This window comes from Vidua macroura, chromosome 6, assembly GCF_024509145.1.
Source record: "Vidua macroura isolate BioBank_ID:100142 chromosome 6, ASM2450914v1, whole genome shotgun sequence".
Lineage (NCBI taxonomy): Eukaryota > Metazoa > Chordata > Aves > Passeriformes > Viduidae > Vidua > Vidua macroura.
This window is the reverse complement of record NC_071576.1, coordinates 46989714-47009894: the sequence shown is the minus strand read 5'-3', so window position 1 is coordinate 47009894 and position 20181 is coordinate 46989714. Positions and strand designations below refer to the sequence as shown.

Sequence of the window (20181 nt, the reverse complement as noted above, 5' to 3'; positions counted from 1 at the left end):
GCCAGCTTCAAGCTTTCACCTCTCATCTGTTGACCAATGGATCCCAAGGAGGAAAATAATTTTTCTCTTCTTTACTAACAGATTGATAAAAGGTTCTTGCTGCCAAATCTTTAAGATAAACTCTTTTGTCTGAAGAAATCTCTGGTATTCCACATGTCTAAAAACAGGCACCTCATTTAGAGCAACAGTTTGTCTGCAGAGTTTTTGTTATTCTTTGTGCTACTTCACTAAAACTGCATTTTGTGAAGGGCCTGGCTTGTGTATGGAAGAATGCAGCAGATTCAAATTGCAGAATATTAAATATAATACTTGGATCCTGATTTGAGATAGACATTTTGCCTGGCTGAGGACTGGTAGCTCAGAGACAAACAAGGGAAGCTGACAGATTGGTGAATATTGGGTAGGATCATTTGTCAGGAGATGTGATGAATCACTGCAGCATTTCATTTTCAGAAAGATCATTTTCTGAAAAAATTAAATTAATGGCAGAAGAGACAGCTGGGAGTGTTTTGGGAGTTTTCATTTAAATTGAAGTTACAATTAGAATAAAGGCATATTGAAAAGTTCCTGTTATTCTAAAAATATTTTGAGGAAGGAAAAGAATTGAGGTTAGAAGGAAACAGGAGGACCTGGAAGAGCACTTGCCAGCTGTGCCCCACAAATAGGCCTTGAATTTTACTTACCCCTCTCTAGTCAAAGCCAGGAGGAATGTCTAGAGCTTCAAGCAGTGCTTCAACTGGGGGAAAAATATCCTTGTTATAACCTTGCACACAGGTTATTTGAGCAGAGGTCAATGTGCTTTTAATAGGATTGCACATAGAGACTGAGCTCCTCACAGTGGGAACGAGAGCAGCCCTCCTGTTGCATTTCGTCTGGGCTCTTAGGAAGTCCAAGGCTACGTCACCACTGATTAATTCATGCAAGGTAGCACATTAATAACAAAGGGAAACAGGGGAGACACAGAGGCTGGGGGGCTTCCTGCTGGTGCCTCAGCTGCAGACACAAGTGCCAGGAGGCCAAGGGCTGATCCCTGTTCCCCCTTTATCCTGGAGCCCAGTCGCCACCCACAAACTCAGTCCTTCTGTACAAGGTTATTCCTAGGGTTTGATCAACACCTTTCTGACCCTAGTGTAAGCAAACAAAAGAGTGTGAATGCTTCAGGGAGTAGCTCTGTGACAAAGAGATTTTAAAGCAGCTGCTCTTCAGAGAGCAGCATACTGTTGTATGTACAGCACACTTAATTAGAAGGTCAGATGGAAACTTTAGTACAACAGAACTGTGTAAAATCCTACCTTCACCATCACTTAATATGAAGTTCTCACTGTGTGTATATGTGTAAAACTGGTATTTCCAGATGCCTTCCCTGTCAGTGGACATGAAATAAAAAGGTAAACCAGTCTGGCAGTACTGTTCTACAACATGTGTTTGCCTCTTTCAAAGTTGTAGCCTGCATAGAGATGAGAGAGAGAGATAAGGAAATGAGACACACGCGTGGTGTGGGATTCTAAAAAGCATTACATCCTCTTCCAAGCAAGATTCAAGCAGGCACTTTATTTTTAAAACAACAAATAATGATGGGTCATACCATGTGCAGGACTTGATGTTAAGGCTTTCTGAAATAGCAGTGGGAGAACTGGTTACATAGTGCCTGCTTTCTTGACTAATGCTCTGCTGGATACTCAGTTTCCAAAATATGGAACTCTGATGCCAGCTGTGTTCCCAGTATAAAGGCCTTGCACACTTTGTGCAGGAAAAGTGGTTAATTTCATGAGAAAGCCTCAGCAAGCTGCTTGCTAGTGAGGCTTCTCCAGGTAGAAGGAAGATCAGGAATGCTTGGTGACACAATCTCTTGAGACCATGGTAAAGCACACATGGACTAACAAAACTTTTCTCTTGATCTTCTATGAATGTTAAGTTAATAAATTATCATGATGTTAGTATCCATCTCAAATAGGATGTCAAGATTGCAGAGCAAAACTTGAGTAAGGAAGTGCAAACTTTGCATTTTGCATCCTTTTAACAATGGCATTTACCCTTCAGATAAGAATCACTGTTCTCTCCCTTGTTCCATATTAGTGCTGATATGAACCTAAGGCTGGTGTGTACCTCTCTCCCTCTACAGGGCAGATATTCTCAGGTGAGATAAATTAATATTCAAAATAAACCTTTCCCTTTCATCTTCAAGGTAACAGATCACCTTGCTGGATTTCTGTCCCCACCTGCCCTTTGTTACCCTGTTTCTCTTCACCTCTGTCAGTTTTTGAATAAGAATTAGTTTTTCAACAATTAATTTACCTCACTGCCTCTGTAGGACATTAACTAAATTTCCAAGCCTCTCTGAGACTGGCATCACAACCATGCCCTTCCATCCTAATTGATGGCTCTGCTGGAGATCACAGCAGGTCCAGTTGAGACACAGGGAGCTGAGGGTAAGTGCAGAGCTGAAACACAGTTCAATCTAATTCTTAAATGAATGCTAGGAATCCCCAGCACATATAAGTTTATAGTTTATTGCCTGTAATTTTCTCAACTAATTCCAAATTTAATGACAGCTTTCAGCTTTGGTGTTCTCTTCTAATTAACGTACCAGTGACTCTAATCTCTGTGTAAAGCCAAAAGCAGCTTACATGATAATTACAGAGGGATCACAGCACCTACTGTTTAAGGAAGGCATCCATGAGAAAGGCCTTGCATGATAGTTAAGGTGCTGAGATTAAGTGGTAATTAATCTTAACTTGTGCTATTTCGTTTACTGCGTCAAAGCTTTTTTATTACTGGCTCAACATAATGCTGGTAAACTTTCAGGAAGGAAACAAAAGAACTGGACAGATCAAGCACAATCTTCTGCACATACAGCAGAGCTGTATGTATATATTTCTGGACATGCTGAGCTTTTGAGGACATTGTATTTTTCTAGAGTCATACTGTTGTGTAACTTTATATTTTTCCCATAATAATTATGATGTAGTGGGTTGAAAATTCCTCTTTTACACTGTGCAAGATTCTTTGCATCCACCTTTTTTGCAGCTGCAGTCAGAAAACAATTCTGACTGCACAAATCAGAAGCAAAGCCCAAGTGTATGGCAGAAGCAGAGTTAGCATTGGTTACATCATTTTAGACATGCACCATGTCTGTCTGTTTTCCAGTATAGAGGAGTACACAATAATGCTCTTGGTCACAATTAAATATACTAAACTAAAAGGAAACACTATGTGTAGATGAATATTTTCATAGATAGGCTTATTTGCAAAAATGTGGTTAAACTGCAAAGTACCCTGTGGTACTTTGGTAGTTATGTGAGAAGGGAAAAGATGTATTAAAGGTCTCTGTGATGAGAAACAGGAACATAAACTCAGAAGAGGAACTCCTCATGTTATTTACAAACTGTTGGCTAAACTTTTATTCATTTCAGTACAGGACCATTGTCCAACAGCTCTATGCTCCATGCTCTTTGATTCTGAAATGTGATACTCAGCAAATTTTGAGTTCTGTGTCTTTTGTTGTTGGTTTTAGATCGACAAGTATGCTCAGCGGGATCTGAAGAAAGGACTTCACTTGTATGGGACAGATGGAAATATTGGCCTCACTAATGCATGGAGCATCATTCAAACAGATGTAAGTCTGAGCTCTCAGACTTTTACCTCTTCCTCTTTACCTTCTGGGTTCTGTAACAGTATGTTCTGGGCATGAACCTAATTAAATCTCCAAATCCCAAGTCACTCTCTGCCACCCAGTCAGCATATTAGCAACTAAGCTTTCTGCTTTTTGTAACAAGCAGTAATTTTTATTTATTGCTTTTTTGACAGAAAATATCTTCTTCCTCTTAGAAGAATGCTATACTAATGTTATACTAAGTTAATGCCTAAATATCATACAGTTCTGTGCTATGTGGAGTGTGAAGGAGCTGGTCAGACAGGAAACACGCAGTATCTTTTCTTTAAAGTCAAAGGGGTGGCTTATGTTGGGGTGAAGAGCAATAGCGTAATAGCAAAGAACCTCTTCAACCACTTTTTAATTTCTCTCCTGTGTCCTTTCACTGCTAATATTGCTCCCACTAGTGAGTCAAAATGAAAACAGAGCATGGTGTTTGTAACCTCCTCCTACAGTCAGTACGTTTTCCCCAGCAGAATTCAATCATCCTCCATTACAGGTGGAGTGGGAATGCTGTTTGCTGTGTTGTCACTGCTGTTCCTTTGTCCTGATTCTCTGACAGCCCTCTGCCAGTGTTCATCTGCTAAGGACTGGTGAACATTGTAGCTGGCTTCCTCTTCTGTCCTTGTCTGAGGAAACAACATCACTGACAGTTCAGGTTTATTAGCTCTGTACTTGTTTCATATTCAGTTCAGTCAGTTCTCCTGGGGAGTGCTCTTTGTGATTTCATGTTCTCTGCTTCTTGAATGGAAAAGTGCTCTAGCTTTTCTCCTGCTTTAGGCAGAAGCACTTTCACTGCCTTGGCTTTACTCAAAAATCTTGCATAGCCTTCTCAGTTTCTCCTCCAGAGCTGCAAGTGTGGTACAGACCAGGAGGGGTTTAGTCTTGCCTGATGTCTTAAATGCATCAAAGAGAGTAATCTCTCCCAGTGCTCCCAAAGTCTCCTCTTATGGACAATACAAGGTAACAGGAGCAACAGGCTGCTAAGAAATTATCTGAGCAATGAATATCTGGAGAAATTATCTGAGCAATTATCTGAGCAATTATCTGAGCAATGAATATCTGGAGATCACGAACAGAACAAAAGAACTGATTGGCCAAACTCCTTGCGCATCTTTGGGTCTGCAGGACCTGTGTTGAGGGCAGTAGGTTGCCTACAACACTCCTGTGTGTGAAAGACAAACAGCTCAGGTCCAGGAAACAAGCCAATTTCAGTCCTGCATCCCAACAACTTCACGTGAAAAGTTCTCTCAGTTACCTTTAGAAGGCCTCAGCATCTCGCAATATTGTTAATAATTTCCTCTTCCAGTACTTCTTCCTTTTTCCAGTATATCAGATATGAGAAGGCATCAGTTACTGACAAGACAAATGCATTTGGTGGTGCTAGCTTGAGAGTAAGCCATGTGAAATACAGATAAAATTTTTAATATCGTTGCTTATATCCAACAATATCAGAAAGTTTACTCTTTTACAGTAACTTAATTATGTGTAGTAAAAATGTAGCAAAAACTACTAATATTGAAATATTTGTACTAAGTATTAATCTGCTTTCAGTGACACCCCAAGAAGCATATAGCAAAGGTGGGGAGAAAGGCAGTTTTTGGAGGTGTCATGGAACAGAAACACCATACTTCTTCTCCCCTTTGCATAAAATAGGTGTAACAATATATGCAATGTCTAGTTCAAATAGTCACATTTTTTCAAAATCTTCATGAGTGGATTGGATTCAGAAAAGATGAAAAAAAAATAATTTTGGAAAGCAACATTATGGTGAGAAATTTTAAATACCTTATATAAACAGGCAAAGATCAAGTAGTGATGTGATTGCAGTCCTTAAAAAGAGAGCAGGAAGGAAAAAGGGTTGTGAGACAAAAGGGCTCTGTAATTGATCCAAGAGCTAAAAATTCAAGTTAGACGTATCTGGTGGTCAGATGTTGTTGTACAGCAGCACAATAGATTCCTTTTCTCTAAAGAATAAGACCTGGCTTTTGGCTTAAAGGAAATGGTCACGTTCAGTGACCAGCTTGGGTTTGAGGCAGGACTCAATAGTTTGGTTTGTGTAGTGCTGCAGATCACGCTCATTTGTCCTGGTAATTCCTTTGGTCTTTAAACCATTATAATTTAAAGAGTGCCTTACAAGTTTTAGATGAAACTCACGTTAGCTAACTCCTAGGAGCAAAAAAGATGACAAGAAAATGCCATCCCACGGGCTGTGTACAGCCAGGGGACATCACCCTCTCATGTCCACTGTGAAATTACCACCAGCCAGCTTGGCAGTACCACAGTGTCGAAGTCATTGTGCTCCCCATGCTGGGCACTGAGGGGAACAGCAAAGACCTCCCACAGATCCATTTTTGCCACTCTGCAAATCGGTTCTCACATGTATCTTTCAAAATTATGTGGGAATAGACTATTGCAGAGGTGCAGCAAAGACAATCCCATCATGGTTAATTATGTAAAACACTTGGCAGTTGAATAGAGCTATCTAAATGCCATCTTGGGGGGTTTTTGTGTAATAATCATTATCTCTTACATCCCTAATCAGTAGAGTGTAATCACTGATTGGAGAATTAGGGTGATGCAGGGGATTTTCTGCAAGGGAAGTCCCAGCTCAGGCTTGCTGTTTGCATTCTGTCTCTTAAGGCTCACAACAAAACCCACAGTAGGACAACCACAATGCCATATAGGACATAGTTTTTCCTGATGGAAAACATCAGTAATTGGCTGAGCCATGGGCTGTGTCTGTATGTGGATGGAAAACAGCATTCTCACAAAAAAAAAAAAGTGCTGTGTAAAAAACATGACAGTAACAGAAATCATGATGAGCCCTTGTCCCCTCTGCATTTGCACTCCTTTCTTTGTAAAAGTATTTTTCGCAACCTGAGCAGTGGTTAAAGCAGTAACTTTGACACTCCGGCATAGTTCTAAATTTCTCTCAAGATTTAAGATAGAGACCATCCCCATTCTGCTTTCATTAGGTACTACTGTGTATGACAGCTTTGGCTGAAAAAAGGAGGAAAAAGTTCTTCTAAGGAATCACATTTAGACGGCATTTGACTTTTGTGGGACTGGCCAGTCACAAATCAGAGGGGAGTTTTGACAGCGAGTGTGGATGCCCAGTACACACAGCGACTTGTGAGGGGTGATTGTCAAAGGCCTGAGCACCTTTTGAGGAAGGTTTTCTTTTCCAAAGCCTTTGTGCCTTGAGAAATGGTTTTCCTCTTTTTAACAGAAGCCTACCATTTTCAAGAAACTGGAAACAAGGGAAAAACAGGGCCTGTCTTTTAAGAGGAAGTTGCAGTTTTGGCTGATGCCTGAGCTGCTCACATTACCAATAAAGGAGTTGGGTTAAGCTGCAAACCTGCAAAGTGTATGAGAGGAAAGGCAGTGGAATCATTCTGCAGTCTTAGTAAGCCTCTAGGTCAGGGAGTTGTTTCAAATCAGAACATTCTATTGATTTCTTTTTAATACCTTCAGCTAACCAAACTCTCAGCCTTTCTCAATAGCATTTCAAACCTTAAAAGGATCAGAAACACAAGCAGATGAATTCTGTGTGTCATGACTGAAGACTACGAAAGCTTACAAAGTGATTTTCAAACATGACTAAAATTCTGAGAGTTCAGGAGGTAAGTTAGCCTGAACTGCATTAAACTCCCTACCCACCAGGACTGTTTAAAGTCACAGGTGGAGATCATTAGAAAATGAGAAATAGGCATTCATTTTTAAAATGTTGCTCCATCCCCAACATCTTTGTAAGCAATATTTGAACACTTCTACTTTTAACTAACCGGGCAGTAATTCGAGAGGCATGCAGAAAACCTATAATCTTCACTAAAGTGAGCAAATTCAGCTCACTTGTGCTGCTGTGTAATGCCTTTTCATGTCTGTTTAGACCACTGTAACTGAGAAGAAATTTGACCCATCTCCCTATTCCCAGTCATTGATTCTATTGGATCAAACTGTACTTCAAAATTACTTCCGAAGTAATCTGAACCACCCATTAAACATGATTTTTAGAACAAAGCTGTATTATTCACCATTTTTTACAGTGATGGAGGAGAAAGGTGTATAGAAGGCCCCCTACCTTGTCTCTAGTTCTTTGCCCCATTCACAAAACCAGAAAACAAGGCTTTGCTAAAAAACTGTCTGCAACAAGGATTGAATATCTGTTTATTTTCATGAACCCTATCCCAGCCTGAGCAAGTCCGCAGGAATTTGGCAAAGAAGATCAGGCCTACTTAGCCTTCAATATTGGGAGTAATGTAAAATATGTACAAGTGTCCAATTCCTTATCAGGAGTTGCACTGAGATATAAACTTTTTAAGTAGATTACTCCCTTTTAAAGTGTGTTAGTCTGGGTCCTCCAAAATAAGCACTGTTAGTTTGTAAGTATTTCTAAAAAATTTAAATGTTGAAAGTAGGAACAGAACTAAGCAATTAGGCAAACTTATATAATTTTATCACTTAACTTGTGAAGGGAACAAGACAGGAGTTTAAATGTGACCAAAAAATGAATGTGGTTGTAGCAAGAATCGACTCTTCAATGCTTTCATGCCTGGCATTGGCAGAACATCAACCTTTGTGGTAGAACTGGCTACAACAAACTGCTGGTGACAGACATTGTCCTTCATGTGCCCTGAGCTTTCTCCATCCTCCAGGTGTAGGCCTGTCTCCAACTATCCCTGCTTAGAGACCTTGCCAGTTTTCAAATTGCTGCAATTTGAAAAAAAGAGCAATTCACACTGCTCTCAAATCTAAAAGGACTGTATAAAAAGTCCTTCATATTCCCCTTTCTTCTAATGGTCCCTCATCTCCCTCAATAATTTGGCTGCTTACTGTTCAGCTGCATCAACCTGGGATAAATCAGTTGCTTGTCACATGATCCAAAATCACTCCTGCACTCTCTCTTTTCTACTTGGACATCCATAGTGAAGTCTCTGAGTTTATTGAGTCTCAGCTTACCTGCCTTTCTGGCTTCTAGTGGACCGCTTTGCTGGATCTGAACTGGTGACCAATTCAATCTCGTTGCTGCTTGTTTCCTCGTTCCTGCATCTTAGAGCATGGATCAATGCCCCTGCTCCCTAGAGATGCCAGTCACAGGACTTGGCCTTCACTGAGCAGTGCTCCTTCCCTTGCTTCTGCACTCTCAGGTCTCTGTGGTGTTAGAACTCTGCTGTATTCATCACCTCCTCTTGATTAGGACTATGGATCATCCGCTGCTTAATCCCATTGCTCATCCTTCCTTTGTCTTCCAAAGATATTTCTTCCATTTATAGTTACAGACATTATTTCTTCCAGTCCCAAGACCATTGATCCTGTGTTATGTCCTTTATTTATACCTTGAACTTCTCTTAGCCCATTCTTCCATTGCTGTGTCTGCTGTGCTCTTGTACAGAGAATCTCTGTGGGCAAGCAGTTTGTGTCCAACTGCAGCTCATCCTTGCAACTGCATCCCTTCCTATTCTCACCTTGTGGTTTACCAGGAATTTTTATTCTTTGGAGTCCCAATCCTAGCTCATGGCCTAGCCACCTCCTGCTTCGCAGGCCCCATAGGAGCAGCTGTCCTCAACCTGTTAGTGAACACTTGGCTACAAAACCTGTGCTTCATCTTCATCTCCTTAGTCTGTCAGACTGACACCGTCAGCCATGCATTATTATGGGAAGAAGGAGTCTAGTTCTGATTTATGCAAACTTGTGTCACTTGTGTTTGGCCAGAACATCACTCAAATGTCTCAGCCTTTACCGCTGCACACTCTACATCACAGATGAGCCACACTTCTAAGGCTCGCTGTTTACAAGCTGTCACTTCTTGCTGTCTATCAAAGAGCTGCCTCCTGACTCTAATGATGACAGCCTGCAAGACCTTCTTCTTGCTAGATTTCCAAATAAACCAGCCTTCCTCAAATGCATGCCATGTATTCCAGGCTGCTCCTACTCGCTTTTGGGACCTGTTATACATGGACATCCTGTTTTCTGTGCAGGAACATAGAGGAAAAAAAAGAAAAGCACAAACTTTTTTTCTAGTTTCATGTCAGTTTGTAGAAAATGAAGCCTGTAAACTTAAAAATCAAACATTTGCAAGTGGAGGATTGAGTCCTGCCACAGACCAAATCAAAATTCGGAGCAGAAACTAGGAAGGATAGATGTTAGTCCAGGAAAGTTTTCTGACTTCTCCTTGACAGAAGAAAAACTCTGCTGTGAGCATTGAAATATCTCTATCAAGGAGTACTTTCTGAGTGCTTGAAGCATCATAAGATGCATGAGGCAGCATGTGACACCTCTGCCCTCTATAGGTCTGGAGTGGCACATTTTGTGTGTGCAACAAGACCTGAACACTAGAACTCTACTACAGCCTGAACTCTACAAGTTAGAAAACAAAGGAAAACTCTCCCTCATGCCAGTGTAAACATCAGGATCTCAATTAGATCTTTGGCCCTGGTGATGCAGATACCTGCATGATTATGAGTCTCCCAGAAACAAGAAAACTGGTCTCTACAGGGATGCGAAAAATACTCTTCAGGCTTATCTAAAATCACATTTAAAAAAATAAGATCTTGGCAAGTAATTTTGGGACTAGGTAGGTGGCTGGCATAGCCCCGAAAAAGTGTGAGGTACTGTGAATAGCAGAGAGCAGTTCTGCAGCCCAGTGTTGTCTTGTTTTACTCATTGGTGCTGAAGTGTCTAAATCCCAACAAATTCATGCTTTTGCATAAGAGCGACAGATGGTGTATACATCTATATGGTAATGAGTCCTAGCTTACTTCCTATCACAGGAATATACGAGTTCCCAAGGGGAAGATGGCCACAGAGCCATTCCCTCTACCATTGTGTGTTTCTGTACCTTTCATCCCACTACCAAAGTCAAACAGACCTTCCAATTTCACAGTGTTGTGATCTCTGCACACACTGTGTCACTGTAGGCAGACACTTAACTATCAGAGCACACAACTATTAGAGCAGTATTAGATGATGACATTAAAGAACTGCACCACAGAGAGAAGAGGAGGAAATATACCTTTTGCTGACTGGCAAAGACTTTCAAAGGTGATTAGTAATTAACAGCTTACTCTTCATTCGCCTTGTTTACTCCAAGCGTGATCTCAGAAGTAGTGTGCTGTAGAGATCCCAGTGTCTTCATCTCCTGGGTGCTGTACCTGTATCCTTTTTCTTGACAAGCTGCAAACAACTGTTATAATGCTGGTCAGTCAATAACTCAATCTCAGTATTTGTCTGAGGTTGTCCAGTTTCAGCACCTGCAGTATCTTCCCACTGCAAATAGGGGCCTTTGCTTCTTGCATCAACATTAGCTGCATACAAGGCCATATTTAAAACTAATACAGAAGAGTGGAGAACAGGGTCGGTTTGGGTAAAGCTGGGGAAGTACTCCTTTAAGTATTTAAAGTATTCCTTTAAAATTTAAAGCCTCTGCTGGTATAATCAAAATGCACTGAATGTCAGGCTCCAGGAGGCAAGTCAGAACAGGCAGAAGTTAGTGACAGATCACACTTATGGTATCACCTCGGTTCATCTTTTTCCAGTTCAGATGCTGTGGAGTCTCCAACTACACGGACTGGTTCGAAGTGTACAACACAACCCGGGTGCCAGACTCCTGCTGCTTAGAATTCAGTGAGAATTGTGGGCTCCATTCCCCAGGGACCTGGTGGAAAGCGGTGAGTAGCTCTGCAGCACAGGACAGCAGCTACCTTACAGCCCAGGTGAAGGGCAGGCAGTAGTCATCTGCAGGGCTGCACAGATGATAAGCTGTGCACTTCATTCTATCCTAATTCACCTTTCATCAGGTGCTTTCAGAATGCTCCTGTTTAGCTGTGGCCTTTGACCCCCCAGTGAAACCCCCTATTTAGTTATTTTTATGAGCTGGTTTCCTTTCAGTAGGCTCTAAGTTGTTGTTTCACGCTGCAGAGAGGTCCATTCCAACACTGATCTGCAGCACAGACTAGTGACATCAAGCTAGGACATGGCAGGAATGTCCTTTTTAGTGTCCCACCTACTGGGGTCAGGTAGCAATAAAGGCAAATGGTTCATGCACACACCTGCCCTGGAGCAGCAGCTGTAGCTTATCACATCCCAGGCAGGCCTGAGGCAAGAGGACAATAAGGGTCTTGAGCACTCTTCTCCCACCAGGAGCTCTTGTTCAGGGGCCTCCACTGCACAGAAGAGTGGGAACTGTTGCGCTGATTTGCCAGCAGCATTTTTTTTTTTTTTGTATTGAGTTTCTGCACTTGCCTGTAATCAAATTCAAAACTCCATGGGATAATTTCCCTACAATGGCCTCAGCAAGATCTTTCTGGAACAGATAGTCAGAGCCTAAATATGTCTCTGAAATTAGCTCAGCAATTCTTTATGCTAATTACAGGTAGTGCAATTACACAGGAGGGGTGTGGAGTAAGGCCACCTGATGAAGTGGAATTATAACTAAGTTCTGCTGGTTTTAATGGTTTGGGAAGACAATGAGTAAAGCTCTCCTGGCCACTTTCTATTGAGATTTCATATGCATGGATTGGTACTCACAGAGGCTGAGTTCACATCAAACACAGCTTCCTTATACTTCTTGAGTAGCTCCAGGTAATTTTTTTAATTTAAGGACTGAAAAGTTCTTCTCTTTTATTCAGGGTAGTAAGATAATCAATGCAGGTTAACCCTCTGGCTTCTGATGGGCATTAACAGTTCTTCCTTTATACATATGTAAAAACCCCTTACTGAAGGCTGAATGATTCTTGGCCATGAACATTTACAAGACAGGGGGCCCCTGTTTTTGCACAAGGTTGTCTTACAAACATTATTATTTAAAGAAAGGTTTCACTTGGGCCAATTCCACCTCCCCAAAACTGGACTAGTAAAACAGGGTGGCAGCTACTGCAGAATTCAAAGCATGAAGAAAATAATGGAAGAGTGCCCATACCGCAGTTTGAAATGATGGAAAATGGTATGAAATGGGCCCTTGTGCAGCAGGAGCAGCTACTGAGCCACTTGCACTGGGACTGTTTGGTTTCATGTGTCTCTATGTATTATAAGAAATGTTTACTTCCCTGTAACGTGGAGAAAATGAAGGCCTCATTGTAAGGTTCTAACTGCTTCTGGTTGGGTTTTAGAGGGCAAAGAGGACCCAAACCCAGTGCTTGTTTATTTGTGGTAGTTTAACCCCAGCTGGCTACTAAGCCTCACACAGCTACCTGCTTATTTTCCCACCAGTGGGATCAGGGGGAGAAGCAGAAAAGTAAAGTGAGAAATGAGTGGGTTGAGATAAAGACAGTTCAATAGGGAAACCAAAAAACCATGCTCTGTGTAACCCCTGCTCAATGATAACAAAAATATCTCCAGATTATCAACCCTGTGTTCAGGACAAATCCAAAACACAGCCCCATACCCACCACTGTGAAGAAAATTAACACTATCCCAGCCAAAAGCAGCACACTATTTTTAGTTACTGGCTGAATTTATATGGAGCAGTGCTCATGCAGCATTTTGGAGGTGCACTTTTTTGGGTCACTGGGATTAGTACTCCACATTCAAGCTTCAACCCAAAAACACATTGTAGTTGCTCCAGCACTGAAATGATAATCCAGGCTACCTAGCAGCTAGGTCAGATCCATTTTTTTTCTCTGACTGTATATTCCTGGGAGAGTAGAGCTATATTTATGGCCAATACAATATTCTTGGTTTGTTTTTCTTTTTAGCCTTGCTATGAAACTGTGAAAGTATGGCTCCAGGAAAACTTACTGGCAGTGGGAATCTTTGGATTGTGCACAGCTATGGTGCAGGTACAGTTGAATATCAATTTTCAAATCCTAACTAATTGTAACTAAGTAAGTAACCTCAGATTCAGATATATACTCTGCTCAAGCAGGTTTTAAATCCTGCAGACTTTTCCTCTACCATCATGCAAAATTATTAAGTACTTCAAGTTTTATTTTAGTTCAAATACTGTGTACAACACACAGAACTAGGAATGCTGCACAGTGTTTTATGATGCACTGCAAAGAGCTGGCACTATATCAAATGGTTTATCTAAGACTGAAACTGTACTTGGGAGGGGAGACTGGACTCCAGACACCCAATCAGGGTAGGATGAACTCCCTTTATGGTGCCTGTATTTGTCCAGTTATTCTCCAGAGGGGGCTTAGCCAACTTCAGCATAGTCTAGAGGCAGCTTAAGTCTTCAACCTCATCCCTCAGGGCCAGGGTATATTACAAATCAGGATGGGGTACCCATTAGTCAACCCTGCCATAAACCTATGCTCCCTTACTATGATTGGCATAGACTTGCCTATCAGATTTTTGAGTTGCAGCCGTTTCCACTGTGACTTTGGTCAGAGAAGAATCTGTTGTCCACCACTGTGTCTCTTATGTGCCTGTGCCAACCACAGCCTGCTGTGGTTGTGCCAGTCTAAGCACCAGTAGGACAGGTTAAAGTTGTGCTGGAGCTCAGGCTGGTTCAAAATCCCTTTCCTAAATTCAGTGAAGATCTAGCTTTAGTTTCCAGCTGTCCCTCTCTCACACTCAACATGCAAACACAAAGGATGGCATTGCTAAGCTAATTTACACCATGTAACTGCAAATTAACAATTAACTCATGGTTGTTTGGTCTGGTTGTTTGGGTTTTTTTGTTTGGTTTTTTTTTTTTTTTTTTTTTTTTTTTTTTTTTTAATTTGCCTGGTATGCCACTAGCAGCAGCAGGAGAGAGATCAGTATTCCACTCACATTCCCAATAATGACAGATTAGGCAGAATGTCACATAGCTAAGTCTTTGATATGTCATTTATTGGCTGCAACTTATTAATGCAAATGCCTGACGTTTCACAGGCCCAAATTCAATAGAGTTTTGGGGTTTGTTCCAGTATAATAAGCAGATATGCTTAGAGGAAAAAGCAGAAGATCATATGGCAGACAGGCAATTTATGACTCTTGTTAATATATTACTATGATTAAAAAACCAAACCAGCTTTTGAGCATCCATTCAGCATTTAGGGTATCTTTAAAGGATACACTAAAAATCCCCAGCAGCCCATGGTCAGAGTCCTTCTCATAAATACCCTAAATATATTACATTTCCAAGACAATGCTATCTTTCTGACAGAAAGACATTGCTAGTTTGCATGGGAGGAAGCACTTCAGACAATTTAAAAATGCAAATTCATATTCCTAGTAAATGCTATGCAATGCAGGGAAAAGACCTCAGAAGACAACAGATTTTCAGTCTGCCTTCCAGCTGCCTGGTGTGATTGAATCTACCTGATGACAGAAGTTTCTGTGTACTGTCACCTAAAATGAACTGGGCCCCCTCTCTTGCTGCTGTTTCAGTTGTGTTCTGGCCCATAGCATGTGGCAGTTTTTCCATGTTAAGCATCTTAGAGAATCATACAGTGACATAATTTGAAGGACATAACAGCACATGCAATAGAAGAATCTTTCTCAGTTGTGCATGCTTGAAAATATAAACCAAGTTTAGCCACCACTGTTTCATTACGTACCTGTACCCGAAGGTGGATACTTCCAAAAGGCCAGTGCTTGCTATAAACAGCACACCAAAACCTAATAATCTGATGTTAATGCAGAAGAGTGAGACTTGAGAAAGATTAACAACTTTATAACCATTTTTTATTCATAAATATAATTGTGTGTGTGTGTATTCATATATTCTTTCAAAGTACTCATTAACAGGAACTATTACTCATGTCAAGACTAAATTTGAAGTGGTCAAATTAAGTGCTTAAAACAGAATTCATACCCTAAAATTTTCTACCTGGCAGACCTTCATTTCAGTGACAACTCTTACAGTGGTGTTGGAAAGGGAAAGTAACAAGCACTTAGTACATTCATATAGGTACTTCAGCTGGAAGGAAAATAAGACTCTCTCCCCCATTCCCTTTTGATGAAGTAATCCCCCAGAGGCAGCACAACAGGTCAGTGCTTAGCTGGGAGAAGAGCCCCCACCTCCCTGCTGCTTCTTTTGAATAGGCTGAGTAGAAAAACACATCCATTGTTGATGAGGCATTGATGGCCATGATTAATGCATATTCAGTCTCCAGTGATTCCCCCACAGGGACCTGTGCACACATACACTTGGAAAAGTAAAGTACAGTCAAGTAAACCACAGCATCCACAGGGCCAGGGATTAACCCAATGTCTTTCAAAACAACAGCTACAGGGACACCCACAGAGTACCCACATAGCTGTGGATTGCTACTGTAAAATATTTTCAAGCAAAAGGCATCCAAATTTTTTTCAATATACCTCTTCCCAGTATCTGGTGCTGATGGAGAAATCAACTCTCCCCTGCTCTCACTGTTCATTCCGTAAGACAGCAATATGGATAAGGACAAAAGGCAGACAGACTAGGAATAGAAAAAGGACATGAACAGACAGGAAAAGCACTGACATGTCCTCCTGTGTGTGAACAAAAGTGGTGTAAATGCTTTTCTCCTTTTTTTTCTTGTTGTTTCAATAAATAGGGTTTTTTTACTTACTGAAAAATGACTGTTTGTTGTTTCTTTTCTCTTAGATTCTCGGACTCACCTTTGCAATGACCATGTATTGTCAGGTAGTCAAGGCAGACACCTACTGTGCATAGATACCATTCCCAATCTTTCTGCTTCTCCTCCAAAGGACACAGGAGAAATCTCCTTCATGCGCATTCATCTGACCTTTTTCCTCCCCACTTTGTACTATAAACTGTGTATAATGCTATCTTTCTGAAGATTTTGTGAATCACCCCACTGTACTGAAGGAGGAAGAAAAGAAAAAAGTCAGTACTTGAACTGGCACAGGTAAGAAGCAGCCTTGTCTTTAAGCAGAGGAAAACCAAAAAAGCAATGGCTCCTTTTCCATAGCCTGTGGCAAGGCAAGAGAGGCTGCTTACAAGGGGCTGACTGCAAACCCATGTTAGGAAAAGATGGCACTGAAGCAACCTCTGCCAAAGCTGCCAGGCTGCCTTCCCGCATTTCCCAGCCTGGAAGAGAGGACATAGAAAACAAATGTTCTTCAGCAAGTAGCTAGGACTGAATGCAATTCTAATTTTACTACAGTTTGCACACAACTAAAATGTCAAGATCAAGCAGCCCTGCCTCCAAGTGTCTCAAGATGATTTTGTAGCCAGGAGAGGATCATCTTCAGAAATACATTGTTTTAAAGGAGTATTTTTAATCTTACATGCCGCAAAGTCAGGCTTTTAATCAGAATCTGTACAGCGAGATCCTGGCTGTTAATAGAAAACAATATTGGACATTGCCTCACTTCCTAATTGCCAGTGGCATAGAGATGGTTGACTGCATATGTTATATATATTACATTCATAAACACATACTTTTCTGAAAGGAGGTGAAAATACCCAGCATCTAACTTCAGAAAGAGGAAACCTTTCTATCCTATTTTACATTCCAACTGAAATAACCAAGTATTATTTCTTGTACAAAGCACTATCACTTATACCTCTGGGAAACAAGTAATTACTTTCAGCTGTATCTTCATTTCAGTAAACAACTTGTAAGTGGGCTCTCTCTGTCAGTCTACTATGGTTTTATTTATCATCCTTGTTTCAAGTAAGTTTGCCAAAAAATATCACTAATTTCCATGCTTGAAGATGTGTACAAAGCTGTCAGTTGTTCCTTCCCTGAATGTCACCATTTCATTAATTTACTTTGGGATAACATCATCTGCAGGTATGATAGGGTTTGCCTTGCTGAGGAAAAATCTTTTGCACATTGCTCATTTTTCTGAGAGTTATTAAGACTTCAGATGCTTTTATGCTTACCTTTTTTTTTCCTCCCAGCTGCACACTGACAACAGCCAAGACACATCAGTCTCTGTTAGAACTGGAGTCACTTCTCAGTGCTCTTTTTCAGATGCATTTTCCTTCACCTAGCTGCTGGATAGAATAGAATCCACACTTTCTAGAATATCGTGGAATCACAGAAATATGCAAGAAATCAAAACCATTACTTTCCTTAACCAGGGAACAGCCACTCATTGATAACTGAAGTAATTGATGTAGTACCCTCCTATGCACATCTTCTGATGAGGAGATTAAAAATCAGATGTGTTCAAACAAATAATTCCATGCCAGCAAACAGCTCCAGGTAGTGCTTGTGTGCCAATGAGAAGCTGAAGCACCCAGGGAAAGGACACAGCAGGGAACAGGCAAACAGAGCAATGCAGATGGCCTGCTCCCTTCAGCCAGCATTTGAGGAGCTCTCAGCCACTGTCACTTCGAGCAGAGAGCTGACCATGGAGCTGTGTTTTCCCAGGAAGCTGAGTGCAGCCATTCCTGCAGACTGGAAGCATGCATCAAGCTCATAGAGAAAGTTACCTTGCTTACAATAGCAGTTCTCAGCTCTGAGTGACATTTGAGTGCTTTGATTTAAAGGCAATTGCCAAATCACAGCCTATTGAACAATCTCCTTTACACCCATAACTAACCCTTTCCTGGACCTGCATTATTTGACAGATTCACTCTCACTCATTAGATTTGGGGGATTTTTTTGTCCCTGCTGATTTCCTGCAGTCTTCTCACTCTCAGGCATGAGCTACTCCATATTTTCTGGGAAATTGCTTAAGACAGTCTGGTGTTTAAAAGAGCAATTATCTTCCAAAATTTCACCCCCATAGGGCATTTAGCTGTGCAGACTAAGATAAAAGTAATGTATTACTTGTGTGCATTTTATGTGGCTTCCCAATCACTATCACAGCAACCTCCCCACCACTAAAGGATTTTACTGTCATGCAAACAAGCCCAAAGATACCCAAACTGAGCAAGTAGCCCACATACAGGTGCCCTGTACTCCAGAGCAAGAGGCTCACTTGCATTGCAAGCACTACAGTCTCCCTGCTCTCTGCTTCTTGAGCCCAGGCTGACCTGCAGACTGTCCTGCTCGGCAAAAGATGGTGTAAGATTGTTCCTTCCCTCTCTCTACTCTGTTCTTTTCTTAACCTGCATAGATACAATTCCAGGTTAGCTGTACCATTAGTTCTTGCCTTGGTTTATAGTTTGTACACAGGGGTGCTTCTGCTGACAACTCTGAGTTTCTACTGCTGAAAAGCAGCATGTCACAGTGATGAATACATTCATAAAACATTGATTTTTTTTTTTTTTGAGACAGATGAAAGGTAGACAAATCTATTTGTAGTGATCCCTGCCATTAAAAATTAACACAGAGACAGCAGGCTGATGATGGTTCAGTTGATGGGAGCAAACCATTTTGCAGAACTCCCACAGAGAGCAACTTTCTTCAATTTGCTTGATGGTGGCATAGGGAAAAGAAAGATCACAAACCCTTCTCCTGTGAGTCTCACAGTAATATGTGCTGAGCTCTTAGAGAATGCTTCTAGATTTCAGCTGAAGCTTCAGTGGAAACAAAGTATGAGAAGCAGACTGGAGACAAGTCACATTTTGTGGTTTCCTCTAATCATTTTCCACAGTTTAGGTGTCTTCACATGATAAACTTCCTCGGTTTTCAAAAATAAGTACCTAAAGAGAGTATAAGCAACACTCACTTTGTAAATCCCAGTCACTGCAACAAAAACATACGGTTAGGGGAAAAAACAAAACAAAACAAAAAACCACAAACAAACAAACAAAAAAACCCCAGATCACATATTGCTGCTAATAATTATTTTTAAAATACTCTTCTTCCACTACCAACTGAGATGCTACTGCAACTTGTTCATAATTTGAACTGGACTATTTTGTATATTTGATGTTATTAACTCTCTCCACACAGACCAAACAGCTGTTACAGTGCTTACAGCATTACCAGCACAATCCAATTTCATACCTCTGAACACACTGCATATAACAAGCCTCAGACTTACCATATTTTCTTAAGATCACTGCATCCTTTTTCTGCTGACAAGGTGAGAAGATTTTGTGATGTGTAACAGCAACAATCTTTAAAAAAAAGCCAAAACCAAAAAAAGCCAGTTCCATTTTACACATTAAACTAGTTGATTATATATAAGTAACCTGTAGTACATAATATCCATTTGAAAGGCTGCTGATACTGAATGCAGGCAGAGCAATACAGAAGTCATTCCAATTGTTTCTATTACTGTCTTGTCACTTTTAGTAAAGCCTTTTATATTATTGTGACTTCTTATCTTTAAACATGAACGAGGACTCAATACATTTAAATTAAAGACAGAACCAAAGGCAATAAAGGAGCACTCCTAATTTATTCTCACAGCTGTTTCTGCTTAATAACAAGACATGAATACACAGGGCATATGACTGAACCTACTGAATTCAGCAGCATCAGGATTTAGCTTTTTAGATTCAGTCCAATATACTTTTGGCTTTTCATTTTCACAATTATTTAAAAAAAACCCAAAAACACATATTTAATAGAATATGGTTTATTTTCCTGTACTGTCTCTAGCAGCCAAATATTATTACTTGTACAAGAGAATTAGCTCCTCATCATACAGTTCACAATCACTGAAATTCACTTCAGTTTCTGTTGTATGAATAGTTCTTTGGTCTCCCCCCACAAATTAAACAAACTCATAAAGGTTTATTC

The 20181-nt window shown here is 40.7% G+C and overlaps 1 protein-coding gene across 28 annotated transcripts in view; it reads left to right on the top strand.

Annotated features, from left to right (window-relative positions):
• TSPAN4 (tetraspanin 4) overlaps nt 1-17178 on the top strand; it is a 413364-nt gene extending 396186 nt beyond the window's left edge. For 26 of the 28 annotated variants that reach the window (XM_053981277.1, XM_053981253.1, XM_053981283.1 and 23 more), the window contains 4 exons: nt 3515-3616; nt 11191-11322; nt 13348-13431; nt 16173-17178. In XM_053981277.1, coding sequence (XP_053837252.1) covers nt 3515-3616; nt 11191-11322; nt 13348-13431; nt 16173-16241 — 387 coding nt within the window. In that variant the 3' untranslated portion in view covers nt 16242-17178. Of the gene's footprint in view, nt 1-3514; nt 3617-11190; nt 11323-13347; nt 13432-14473; nt 14562-16172 lie in introns of those variants that run through there. The other 2 variants (XR_008437696.1, XM_053981258.1) reach the window with 2 other exon arrangements.
• The last annotated feature ends 3003 nt before the right edge of the window (nt 17179-20181 follow it).